At 39.3% G+C, this 14,351-nt stretch overlaps 1 protein-coding gene across 5 annotated transcripts in view; it reads left to right on the top strand.

Annotated features, from left to right (window-relative positions):
- Window positions 1-368: 368 nt before the first annotated feature.
- Window positions 369-14,351, top strand: part of trps1 (trichorhinophalangeal syndrome I) — a 111,692-nt gene continuing 97,709 nt past the window's right edge. The window contains exons 1-2 of one of the 5 annotated variants that reach the window (XM_065290752.2): window positions 369-1,086; window positions 5,795-6,109. In XM_065290752.2, coding sequence (XP_065146824.1) covers window positions 6,097-6,109 — 13 coding nt within the window. In that variant the 5' untranslated portion in view covers window positions 369-1,086; window positions 5,795-6,096. The other 4 variants (XM_065290769.2, XM_065290757.1, XM_065290762.1 and 1 more) reach the window with 4 other exon arrangements.

A 14,351-nucleotide genomic window follows, 5' to 3' on the forward strand; every position in this document is an offset into this window, starting at 1 on the left:
ATGCTGTCGGTAAAAGTAAAAACACCTAGACCACATATGAACAGTTAAAATATATAATCTTTTTTATTTTTTATTTACATACAGTACATCAATAAAAGTTATTTTTTACTTCAGTTATGTTATGGTTTGCTGTGTTCACATAAAAATAAAAGAATATAGATTTTATTATATTCACACAGTACACATTAATCGATAGGATAGTTAAGACCATTTTTTATTTTAATAAATAAATAAAAAAATATGAATAAGTAATGTATATCAATTGTGTCCTGTAACTAGTCATATATTAAGGTAAACATATTTTATGTAGTTTCTCGATATGAAGTTAACTTAAAAAACAGCATTCATAACAAATACACATAAATTAGCAACGTGCTATTTTAAATATTTTTAGGATGTCACACCACAGGACATGTCAACTTCCCAAAAGTATTTCACGCAACCACCATCAATGTTGTCAAAAACATTGTTTTGCTAATAATTGCATGCTGAAATTACATCCTGTCAGTAAATGTTCCCATGCCAGTGGGTTTCATTTCACTTATTTGCTTTCAGTTCTTCTGGATTCTTTTGTAGTACTTTTGCGATTTGTGGTGGTTCATTTAACTTACAAAAAGAGCAATATTCTCACCTATAATGTGTAGACGACTCATCTCCAGCAGAAGTCTATGAAGAAAGTGCACGGTGGTGCTGGAGCTTTTTAGCGGTCACTGTCCCTTTAAGAGCGCGCGCTCTAGGGTGGCGCTTTCCTCCGCAAGGGCTTCTTGATATTAATAGTGTTGGTGTCTTGAAACTGACGTAATGGTTGGAGTCTGAGGTCCTGACAAGCGATAACATTTCTGATAAAGAACTGAGATCACTGCAAAATCCAACCTCCTTTTTTCTACCCCAGACTCAGGCGTTTTTACTATTAAACACAGTCACCCAAGATTTCACGTGTACAGGAGCAATTCGCAATCTTACATCCCTGTAAAAAAGAAATAATTCCCCGAGATCAACAAACAAACAACACAAAGACGGTTCATGGCTCACGCCAAAGCTCCACCATCTTTCAGACTGCAAAGACTATTGCAATTTAATCAACAGGTAAGGAGAAAGCGAATCAATGAGCATTGCGATCACGAGAGATGTGTATTTTAGCTGTAGTTCCTGAATGCTGATGGGTTTTAAGGGGTGAATGTTATGTAATGTTGAGAAGGGATTTGATGAATCAGTTGAGCGCTACTTTGCAATGAAAACAAGAGCCGGGCTCCTCGGATTTCGCCGTGGCATTTGGGTTTTGAGACGAAATTGGAAATTGAAATCGTTAGCTCCCAGTAGTGGGGTCACGTTCAGAGACGGTGGAGAAAAACACGAGGTTTATCGGATGACTTTTTCCTTCCCATTTACGCTAAAGCCATTTCGCACCGTGTTGCAATACATTTTGCGCAAGCTAATATCCAGAATGTAGAAATGTCGTTTTTTCATTGAAGCTGTGAAATCTGTAATAAGGCGGATTGTAACGCGTTTACTTGCATTGTTTATGGGAATCCTTGTTGTGGCAGAGGTAGCTTTGCGGGTCATAACTAAAGTTACACAAAGTTTCATTAGTGTGTAGGCTACTGTTTTTGCGTAAATGATGCTTTAAGCTGTACGTCGCTTTCCACACAAACTTCGAAAACTTTCCGTAACTGATGTGCGATAAGAAAGCGCGTAGGCATGGCAACGCGCTGAACGTTACACTTCATTTTCCACATACAAAGACTCGCGGGTTGTTTACATGTTAGTTTGCAGACTTTAAAGGGGTTTTTATCGCTATTTTGCGGTTTTATTCGATGGCAGGTAGTGAAAAGATTTCATCGCTTGAACGTTTCGTCGAGGCGATGGAGACTTGCAGTAAGTTTCTGAGGAAAAGTTTTTGAATAGCGGTATTGAGTTCATTCTGACATTACGAATGTCACTTTTTCGTTTGGGTGAATGTTTATTAAACAAAACGGTATAAGTAAAACTGCATGTTTGTTTTAACCAACTGTTTGAAAAACATTCGCACTTGTGTGTGTGTGTGTGTTTGTGGGGGCTGTAGTTCACAAAGTTTCTCGTGGCGTGACCAAAGTGGCGTGAAGGAGCTTATCACTTTCCTAAAACTTTAAACAGAATGTCAAGGAATTAAAATGATTGTATGTATATTATCCTCTAAAATATGGACCCTTTGTGTATAAATGTGTATTAATTTCACTTCTATTAAAAAATCCTGCTTTCTCTCAAGTTTTATGCACATTATTTTTTTAACTTTCAGTTTTTAAATACAACTTTCTGTAACAGAATTTGCAAGGTTTATGGCAAACAATAGGAATACACGACTTATGTATGTGTCTATTTAGAAGGTATTTATTTGTGTTCATATTATGCAATAATATTTGTCACACGACTGACATTTGAGTGACACTGTAAAGTGTTTGGATTTGGAGTTGTTGCCGGTTATTGCAAAGTTGTGCATCTGTGGTAAGGTTGCCAGTTAATTTGGTTTTACAATCACTTTCACATAAGTGTGTCATTAGTAAGTTTAAGTGGGTGGAAACAAGTCTTTATCTTTAAAACTATCAGATAAAAATCACCCACACTTCACTCAAATGTGCGGTACTGAGGCGTAACCTGTATCTGATTGTTGTGATACAAAATCCCATGTTGGTTCCAGTAGATGAGTTACACTGTTTCCTGTAAACTCTGAAACCTGCCACACTCGGGCAGTCTGGAAATGATATGCTCTCTCTCTCTCTCTCTGTTTCCCTCTCTCTCTCTCTCTAAAAGCATTCGTTCTTGTCGGTAAAAGTTTCTTAATGACAAAGCCCGTGCAAGAAAATGCGGCTCATCATTTAGAGAACAGAACAGAAACTCGCAACTGTAAACAGAGTTTCAGATACAGTCAACAGAGACTGTCAGCTCTATCATTGTTAGGTTTCGGCAGTCATAATTGCATTAACGTTTATTTTCTCATTTTTTGAGATATGGAGTTTAAATAATTTTTTGTGCAACAATTTGTAATTATACATACATAACACACATACGTGGCTTAAACTAGACATTGGAAGAAACAAAATCTCCTTGGAATATTATTTAATTCCTTATGCATTGTAAAAAAATCCATTCTAGCACTCTATTCAGCAGTTTACTAGATTCAGTCTGAAAACAGAAGAATAAGATCCACATGAGTTGTCTGATAAGGCGCGTTTGAAGTGATTGAAAAGCTTGAGGTGTATTTGAAATGTAAATGACTCCACATCTGTGAGCTCTTTGGAGAGAAGCAATAGATCAGCGCTGTATAGTCAAGAACTTTACGGCTGACAAATGAATTTGGGCCTCGGTGGAGGGAGAAAGCAGCAGTGGGGGTCTTCCATTTGTTCTTCGTGGCTTCTGAGTTTGCACAACTTCTTTTGGGCTAACTTCTTGGCGCATTGAGTTTTGCCACTTGTGTCGCAGATTCATGTGGTGTTGAATAAGAAACACGTAGAGAAAATAAATTGTAGAGGACTTTTAGTGACTGAGATAGAGAATGGATCAAGCTAGAATACTAAATGGAAGTGTTTGCTTGCAAAACTGCTACGAGATATTTTTAAACTTTTCCTTTTTATGTTTGAAACATGATTATTTTGCTTTTTGCTTACTGCTGTGTAAGTTTTTATTGCAAAGTTAACACAAAAACTTTAAAAAATAAAAATAAAATGTGGCAATGAAAATACAGCATTTAAAGTGTTTTTACAAAGTGACATGGTAAAGACTTATTTGTATATGAATTTTGAACTTTTATCAAATACAGAGTAGTTTTGTTTTCCTCTGTGTGCATGCGATAGATTTTGAATCTCCGTAGCTGGTTTTATTTTTAAGTGACACATGAATTGCTTTACAGAAATTCCTTTTTGTTTTTTGGTGAAGAGACTCTCACTAGCGGTTAGAAATATGGAGACAAGAAACTTCATTTTTTCGCAACCGCTTGAAGAAATGCCAGTGTTTATAAAGAGACAGGCCTTAATAATTGGTAGCCCTAAAAACTTTTTTACTACGTATTCGATTTATCTTGCCATTTTTTCCTTCATATTTTCAAGATTTTTAAAGGCACAGTTTATAGAGGTTGCAAATTGTCTCATGTGCTTTTCATTTTAGTTTTTGAAGGATCTGAATGTCACTTTGGATGTGTTGTGTAGTTGATGTATTCTACCACACGAAAGCATTGTTATTGTTTTCCAGGACAGACTTTCCCCAAAAGGTGCATTTTATTTTTAGTCACCTGGTGTGGTAGTATGAATCTACTATAAGTGCTTTGATTTTAAGCATTTGATTTGTTGCTAGAATTTATTTTCTCACATCTTGTCTGTCTTTTGAGAATATAACACAAGGACTTTTAAACTGTTGTGTCATTGCAAGACCTATAAACCTGCAATGCATTACAGCTTCTATTTGTCCTTTTTCATTTTATATTTTTCAATAGGTAATTTTTTTATGTTTAATAACCTTGATCTGCACAAGCAGCGACTGTCTATTTAACATCTCCCACAGATAAGCAAAGGTTTAGGTTACAACTCTGACTCTGTCAAAGCAGTTTGACATCACTTGTTAGGCTAATTATGTGGCATGTAATATTTTAGTGGTTAGCATACATCTGGTAAAGTTTGGTGGTGACTGAAAACTCTCTGTCTTCCCAGTAGAGGGATACTGTAGGTTGCACTGCAAGAAATGATAAAAGTTCCCCCTAAATCTTCATTCTTACTCATAAGAGGAATAAAAACATAATATTTTGATTGTGTATGATTAAACTCTTAAAATGGTAGGTCGAACGTGTTAAGATTGAGTGTGGTTATCGTCATTCCTTCTAGGTTAGCTTTTGATATGTCCTGGCTATTTTAAGCCTTTGTTAACTACATTAGCAAACCACTATGTTATTTTCTTATAAAATAAAAACAACACTCCTGTCTTGTCAGCCTGAAAGCTCCATCCTTATTCGTGCTGTGCTTCATTTGCTACTCCTTGAAACTTTCTGAAAGTTTCCTTTTAAATCCTCCAGCAGTTGCCCACTTCCTATCCTCCTCGCTCCGACGTGCCCAGTTTAGTCCGTCCACCAGTCCTCCTGCAAGCTCCTCGCGCCGGCCCCTTTGGAACTTTGATGAGTCAGTTTAGCCTTCTTTTCTTTCTTTTCCTTTCTATCGTGGTGTGTGTTCTCTTACCTCGCAAACAGGTTTTCGTTTTTCTTTATTTGTCTATTTTTTTCCTTTCCACCTCATGGTGGTTGAATGTTCTCCATCTGTGTGGTCTGGAGGCTGGTGCAATTGACTATTGCTAACCTGAGACAGGTCGGACAGAATGGGTCGAAGAAAAGGTTTGTGGAGGGGGAGGGGTTATGGAGAAGGGGGGCTTTTCCTCGAGAATGTTTGTTTTCCTGTTTCCAATTTGGTCGGCCGGAGGGCCTGTACTGTCAGAGCTCCCATTCATGAAACCTGTTGTTAGACTGCCTGAGAACATGACAAGTTTTCTCTCTGCTCTTTTTATGTCTATTTGTGGTGTCCATGTTGCTGTTACGGCAAATGAGTTTTTTTCAAGATGCCAGGTATTATGATAGATCATTGTTGTTTTACTTTTATGAGCTGGTTTGTTTGCTTTTCTTGAAACATCCTTTATTATCTTTGCTGATGTTTGTTTGATTGTTGTTAGGTTTTTATTTTTTTAAATTTCTGTCTTAAAAAGTAAGTGCTAAGTCTTAAACAGTGCTGTTTAGACAGAAAAAAAATTTAATCGTTAACTGAACTTTGCTTTCGTTTGGTTGCAGTGATCACAAAAAGCTGTGTGGTGTGGTCACCCCTCGCACCCAGGATCATCTGCACCTGTGAGGTCTTCTGAGAAGAGGAAGTACAGGACGGCACGTTTCATAAACGGCACGCATGAAGACAAGACAACGCAAGTAAACTCTGTGAACGCGGCAGGAGAAAATGGAATGATTACCAGGTCAGAATGGATGTGGAATAAAGGATACCTCAAAGGAAAAGGGCTCCTCAGGGAAGCAACTTTGGATACTCTGTCAGCTGTTATCTGCCTCTCTGTTGGAACTGAGTGTGATAATGCTATAACCCAATGCTTAACAGAGGTACGTACATGTGTGATTGTTTTCTAAAAATGCAGGGATTATTTACATCGTGTTTTTCTTTCAGACGCAAGCTAGTGTAGTACGTCTGCTAAACTAATATGTGTGATTAACTTTGCTCGTGTGAAATGGTTCCTGTGAGATGGTTTCAGGTTTTGACGGTGTTGTGTTAGGGCGATCTAGCATTTTAAAACTTTATTTATGGTAACTTTTAACCCACTCTTCCTGTAGTTCTGAGCAGTAATCTGGACCGCTAGATAGCTCAAGCTGTTAACTCGCTTTGATCTTCGGTAAGGCCGTCATCCCCTGCTTTGCCGTTTATTACGTGGAACAGTAGAATTTACTGACTTTCTTTTCCTCGTCTTTTTTCTACTATTTGTGGTTTTCTCTGGGGTAATAAGATAGGCCACACATGTAGTCTTATTTTTGTACTCGGTGGGGCTTTTTTCAGGCTATACATTTGTGGACCAGGTGATAGCATGGTCTGGTATTCCTCTCTGACACAGTGATTCCAGAATGCTGGACTTGACGTATTTATTTCTGTGATGCCTGTTAAAATGTATTGTTATAGATGTCATTTATAAATCATGCTAATATATATTTTGTTAATAGTTGGTGAGGTGGCCCTTATAATCATAAGCAAAACTAAAACATTTGGCCTATTAAAAAATGCAGGACTTTTTGATATGTTTACCTTATGTATGTTCTCTTGGTAATTTATATAAATACATCTTAAATTCTCGTAATCATTATGCAGCGAACTGCGCAAAAATTATGTGTTTAAACAATTTCCAAAACTCCATTGCATTAATTTCTATGCGGTTTTAGATGGTTTGCCGACTTGCCCTGTAATCCATGATTTTCAGTCTTTATTCTTGAGCCATAATGCAACGCCATTGAATGCAGAAATCCAATAATCTGGACTTCGGAGAATGACTGCATTCTTTGTGGCCTGTGTTGTGAGCGGTAGTTGTTTCTAAATGAGGTAATGTGAGAGTGTGTCTCAGCTGAGTGTTTTCTCCTGTGTAGAAATATATAATAAATGACCTGTAACAAGCAGTGATTAAGGATCCTGCCTCTGTGTACACTGCCACACTGGAGGTTTCTCTCCTGTGCCCTCTCGTTTCAGCAGATTTGCGTAATGTTAAACATATGCCGTCTTCTCCAGTCTGGATTTCAGGGGAAAACCTGCTTGTGTGAACTCACACCGCACGGGGACTGCAAATTGTTCTCGGGCTTGATGGTTTTTGGTAGGTCTTGTAGGCTCAGACGGGGAGGGTGAGACTGAATGGCAAGATTAACCCCACAGATCCTTCACACAGAACCCAGACACAGGCTTGTGGGTCAGGGGTCATCTGAGATCCCTGAGTGCTAATATTGGGGTCCAGGGGCCCGTGATGGGGCCTGCTGCTGAGTTGTATAGCATTTGTTCCTTTGGTTAAATTAGTATTTTTTACAGTTTGTCAGAATTTTTTAAAATATTTTTATTTGTCAAAATAGGTATAAAGAATTGAGTCGTTATTTTGAGTAGTAAATGCACTGTGGTATTTATGCAGACAGTGTCATAATTTTTCTTTTCGTTTTAACTATTTATTCATTTAAACCATGCAGTATGCTGAACTTTATTGCGTAAATATTTACGCAGCAGTTTTAACATTAGTTTAGTCTTTTCTGTAACTTTATTCCGCTTATTTAGCTTAAAATCGCTCTGTTTGTATTGGACTGTTCCAGTCCTTAAAGACCAAAAATTCAGATGTATTCACCCCCGTTTTGCTAAATATTTCTTCTTAAATGTATGTGCTTTAAAACAGTGTGTACGGCCCAGACTAAACCCATAAATGTAAATTCATGAGTTTTTTTAGGCCTGCTGATGGCTCTTCGCTATGATTTAGTTATATTGCGCATTAAGCAGCTTGAGTTGTGCGTGAGAATAAAATAAAATATATTTTTTCAAAATGATGACTTGCTGATCTTTAAATGCATTTAAACATTCAAAATCCGTATAGGTTATGCTATGCGGTTTGCAATGCCCGCTTTTGGGTATAAACATGGATTTATGTTGTGAGTTAGGGGTAATGCTTATTAGTTGTACCTTGCTTTGTATAATTTTCTTGAGTTATAGTGGGGAAATTTGAGCAGTCTGCATAGTTCTCCAGTAGGTGCCTGCGTGATATATGGCGTGCCAGCTTGCCGAAGAAGGCAGGCGGCCAAATGTTTTCATAATGTTCATTTAAAAGTCAGATCATTCGGGCTGCGCCGTTTCTTCGGTTTGCAGGGTATATAGAAAGCTTTCACCAGTTGACGCAGCCATACTTTAATCAGCCGTGCTATGCTTAAACTTCCAGTTTCTTTCTTTTGCTAATCCTGCTGTTGTTGCATTTGAGGGATCTCAAGTCACAAAGAAAAACACTCGTTTTTTGCAGGGGTGAGCACATTTAGGACTTTTACTTTCCATATATGTGTAATAAGTTTGTTGATTTGGTCTACAGTCTTTTTTTGGAATTAGTGTGTGATCGTAAACCAGTTGCAGACAGCAATGGAGGTCCACATCTGTATGTGTTTCAGGCCTGCTATATAAACAACCAAACCCTGTGGACTGAGAGGTGAGCGCGCTTAATGAGACTCCTGCTCGCTCCGTAGTTTGACTGCCTGTAAGAATACGGTAAGCCGAGTTATCACAGACTTTTGACGCAAAACGGCGGTAATGAGTGGAGGCCGAGGTGCAGAGAGTAGCGAACCTGCTGGTGAACAGCGAGGTGCGGGCAGCAACCGCCTGCCAATTAGCCTGATCCTCCTTCACTCGTGTGGAGCCTTCTTGCAATATCCCCGAACTAGCACCAAACTAATCTAATTAGATAGATAGCACAAAAATGGTCCTGTACTGCTGGCTGTACAATAGTACAATAAGGCAGCAATTTATTCTAGTGTGGTGTTAAAGGGAACGAGGGAACGGTTGAGTGCAGACCTGTTGTTTTTAGCCGGTTGTTCTGCGAGGCCGTGCTCCACATGGTGTCAAAGGAAAAACAGGGCCCAGAAAACTGGGTGAAGTAAATGGGGTCGAGGGCTGCTGTGAAGCTGCAAAAACAAAACTTCTGCAGTCAACCCTCTTGAAATTAAAGGGTAATGCCGAGCACGCCACACACTCAGGAGTTGTTTGTTTAAAAAGCCAAACTGCATTTATCAACGTCTTCATCTTCATCGCTAACAGCATGATTAATCTGATGTTTTTCTTCACCACGCCATTTCTTTTTTTTTAAGTAATTGCCAATCCAATGATCAGCTTTGACAGAGTGCTCCTGACCACATTGTTCACACATTGAGTGATGTCTGCACAGCGTCAGTGCACAGCAATATTACACTTTTGGTTGAAAGCCCAGATTCTACCTTGTGCAATTTTGTAGTGCAAATGCTGTGGTGTAGACTGAATGTAGCGTTAGCATTTTTTCAGCTTAATGAAATTGTATTTAAATATTTGCTTTAGTTAGAACTCACTGGTGATCTTTGACTAGCTGGTTGTTGGACAAAGAGTTGACCATCCCATGCAATTTATATTGCTTTATTACCTCCTCCGCTGTCAATGCATCTACCTTAACCTGCCAATGACTCTGCCACATTTGCCTTTTTTCCCTTAGGACTCTATGGTACGAGACGCATCACTAAAGTCCCCTTTGGGCAGATTTAACCCTTTTGAATAGCAGCCAGAGGCCATTGACAGCAGCCTCTTGTATCCCAGCCGTGTCTTTGGCAAATACAAACAGGAGCCTTCAAAAGATCTCTCCATTTGTTTAGAGGAAGTCCCAGAGGCTTGTTACGCTCCCCAGCCCCCTTCTCTAGTGGCTATCAGATGTTTATCCTACACAAGCAGGGCAGTTTACAAATGTAAGTGTTGTCACAACACACGAGGAGACAAAAGGCATCACGTCAAGCAAGGATGCACCTCACTATTAGGCCGCCATTATTTTGCAGATTAGAGCAGTTCAGGTGAATGTGCGAGCTTGTCTTGGTTTCAGGTTTTGGGGAGAAATGAGGGCGTCCGGAGTGGCAGGACTGCTGTTTACTGCTGCCCTCTGGGCTGTGATTTGGATCGCTCTGTCTGTACTAAAGTTTAGCTGGTTCTCTGAAATGTCTGTGATCTTAAATGTCTGGACTGTGTGTTTTATGATCAAAGATTGAAGATAGGATTATGTGGTACTTAATCAGACCTTGCTGTGGGCTAGATCAGGCCAGACGCAATCTTTATGGGATTTTCTGTGCTTGTTTCAGGGGGGAAAAATCTAGAATTCTGTGTAATGGATTTAAAATTTGTAATATAGTGGAGGTAAATGTAGCTCTGATTCAAATTTGTGGACAAAAAATCCATATAGGCCTGGATATGAGTGATAATTTATTGCGATTACAATCTTTAGATGAATTAAATAAGGAATAGTTTGAATTTCTCAGTCATGCAGACACTAGCCTTCTGTGGTCAAATCTTTGACCTCTGCCTCAGGACAGAACAGGAAGGCAGGAGTTGATATACACAACATACAAAGTCCTACTGGCTCTCTCTCTCAGTCTCCTAGACTGAACTCTGCTGGCTGCACTTCGTATTTGTCAAGCGAAGATATAGAATTAGTAGCTTACCAGGCATCCCTCCCCTCCCCATCGCTACCCGCACCGGACCATAACTCTTCTGGCACGGCTGAGGAACAGACCCGAGAGCTGGTTCTTCATCTGTGGAGGCCGGCACTCTCAACACCTATTATGGTCAATGGACCTGGGTCCCTGTCAGGCCCTGCTGCCTTTTTGATTCACCACTCGCCTCGGATTCCGCCCCAGGTCCCGGGCGTTTTTCACCATGTCCTCAACTTCCAGATAGGAGATAAAATATCCATAAACAGCACTTGAAAGAGAATGTAAATGTTTATAGGCTTACAGCAAGACTTATCTGATATTGTTCTTATTTATACGTCGGGGTCGGTTGACTTGAGGCGGTCAGGACGCCCGAGTTGGAGCCAAACGACTTTTAATGCTCCCCTCGCCTCGGCTCTGCCAATTTCAGCATGGGGAGAAGATTTAAGTGGACAGTTGGACGGTAGAGGACTAAGCTAGTTACACCAGGCTGGAAAGAATGTAAAAACAATACAACGTTGGGTCTCTCAAGCACCTCATCTTCTACACCTCATACGGGCTGCTACCAAAACTTGTAGTGTAGATCCAGTGTGGGGCTTTTCAGGTTTTTGTTTAGCATCTTTTTTAAATCTTTTCTAGAAGCCCCATTTCTCTAGATCCTAATCTACAACTAAATCCGACACTCTGTCACCTCTTTCCTGGCTCTAAACAGCACTCAGAGACACTAAAATTTTCTATACAGTTTATCTGTGCCATACATCTGCGTAATGTGCGTGTTGTTGCTAACAGAGGCAATGATGGTGACTTCATTGGAGGCTGTTGAGTGGAGAGCCTAGTGTTTGCGTTGGTGTCTGGATCCTATTTGGATCAGTCGATAGTGCTTACGTGCTATCGGGTGATTCGTGCCCAAGTGCCGTACTCAGGGTGAGAGTTATTGTACAGGTACTATCCAGGTTTTTGTACTGGAAAATAGACACTTACATGCACTCACATGCACTTATATGCGCAGGTCTTTACATGTCATATTCTATCTTGTATAGGTAAGCAATTACCCTAGCAAAGTATTAAACACAGGCATCATTACCTGACCTTTTCTCTCAGAAAGATATTACTAAACAGGAACATTTTACAGTCTCGGAGTCTAAGCCACAGGCCACATTTGTGACAGGGGTTATAAGCACCCTGCGTTGTCTCTTTCACATAACATGCAAGCACCAACACTTAAATCCCAGAGAAGCGACCAGGTCTGGTGATATCTGGCCCACTTCTCAGGATATAAGGCAGCATGATGGAGAGTTTGTGTTATAGATAGCAGTGACTTCACTTTCTGAGGTATCAAAGTTTATAGGCCAGGTTCCATCCCTGTCCTCAGCTTACTTCAGCTGCTCTTCTAATAGCCCAGATAGCCTTAGAAGCTAAACAAGGTGAGGTGGATTGTCACCGCGAGTTGTCTGTAACAATTTTTTGCCCTTCAGGGACGCCTGTTTCTGCTTCCGTTTTCTTTTTATGAGGCGCTGAGATTTTCAAACTAATGGCGAATAAAAGAAATGATTAAAGCAACGGCACTTCTACAAAATTGGACAGGGTGAACATTTGTTCTGGTTTGAAAAGCATATAATGTGTAGGATAAAACCGGAGAGCGTGTAGTGTAGTGATAAGAGAGATGGCAGGTAAGTCTTTGCATAAGGATCAGAGATGGTATCACAGGGTGCGGTCATTTCTATCAAACAGCTCTGATGACTAATCAGTCCCAAGGCTATGTAGCATTTGAAAGGAGAATAATTGTACTAAGCAAATAGAGGAATCTTGTACAACCAGTGCAGTTGAACTGCTTCCCTTTGAATTGAAATTACCACACATTATATTGGCCTACTTTATTCTTCACACTGTACAGTAGAGAGACTCTTTTTAGTCTTGGCAATCGAGATAAAGCTGAAACGGATTTGCTTAGGCCGTGCAAAGTGTCCTAGGTAACCCAGTTTGTGTCAGATTAACAAACACCGAATATTGCCCGTTTGAGGTCTGTACTGGTTTATTTGAATTTCTTTTGTAACTTTGCAGAAGATTTGAAACCCTTATTGCACTCAGTGTTAAGACAGGACTCCTTCCATGGGTGATTATAGTAGATGCAAACATTTTATAGGAGTTACTAGGTGGATTGTGAGTTACCTCATGAACTTCACATAACTGTGGCTAATCACCAGGATCTGCTTCAAGTGGTTGTAAGTGATAAAGGGAATGTGGGTTTCTTTAGCTTCTGGTGAAGTTGTGACACCCCTTTTGCCTTTCACATCCAGGTAAACCAGTGTTGGTATCTTAACTTAGACACTGGACTTAAAGGTTTCTGATTGGAGTTTCACACAAATAATAAAGATATTTATTTAAGGTGTAGGATAAAACTGGCCCTTTTATCTGTTGCTATTCATGGCAATAAATATCATTCTTAAATTGATGTGGTTGATTATTAAAAAGAAATGTATCACCCGTATGCCGATTTGCATAGTTACTCTTCATATAATACAATTTAGTAAGTATTTGTAATGAGTGCCCTTTGTCATTTATTTCAAAAGCACCCCAGCTTTTTTCTCTCTTTTATAGTCATTTTATTCCGAAATAAATGAGCCCTGTAATAAGTTAGGTGAGCATCTGTAGAAAAGCCTGAGATGTGTCGCAACATTTTGTGCTTTTTCTGAGGGGAAATGCATCTCAGGCTGTGGTTTACTGTCGGTTTCACACTGTAGCTGCAACAGCTTGCTTTGAATAGTTAAAAAAAAATCATTGCACCACAGAATTAAAATCAACTTTTTATTTTCAACTTTATTCCATCTTTTCTTTTGTTGAACGGTCATTGTCTCTGCATGTTTGAAATCTCTGGATCTCAAGATGCGTCTTAAAGCGTTACTCCTGCGAATAATGAAAATTAACACATGATTTACTCACCCTCAATGTACATGATTATTTTTTTCAGATGAACGCAATCAGAGTTATATTAGAAGAATGTCCTGGCTCTTACAAGCTTTATAACTGTAGTAAACAGGGACCAGGGAACAACTTCTGACTTCTTTGAAACCCAAAAAGTGCACATACGTAATCCACCCAACTATAATAACTAGGTTACGGTAGCGGCCAATGCGCATTCACCAGAAAGTTTCAGCGTAAGACGTACGATGCGTAGTGACGAACGCAGAGGCACAGTGGTGACACCAAAATAAGAAGTCTTAAACTAGGATTTTAAAGAAAATGGAGGAGGATTTCGATAAGGGGATATTGAGTTATTCCAATCTGTAGCTAATCTTCCGCATCGTACACTGTGTCCTATGCTGATACTCTCTGGTGAATATGCATTGGCAGATAATGGAAGCTAGTTATTATAGTATAGAAAGTTTTAAAATTAGAATTTTCTTAAAAAATTTCATCAATTACCCTTAGAAGGCCTTTATTAACCCTTTTTTGGGCTTTAAGATCAGTAGTTGTACCCTAGTCCCTGTTTATTACCATTATAAAGCTTGGAAGAGCCAGGACATTTTCTAATATAACTCTGATTGTGCTTGTCTGAAAAAAGAAAGATAATCATGTACATCCAGGATGGCTTGAGGGTGAGTAAATCATAGGGTAATTTTATTATATGCCAAGT

The sequence above is a fragment of the Paramisgurnus dabryanus genome, chromosome 19 (assembly GCF_030506205.2).
Source record: "Paramisgurnus dabryanus chromosome 19, PD_genome_1.1, whole genome shotgun sequence".
In the NCBI taxonomy this organism is placed as follows: Eukaryota; Metazoa; Chordata; class Actinopteri; order Cypriniformes; family Cobitidae; genus Paramisgurnus; species Paramisgurnus dabryanus.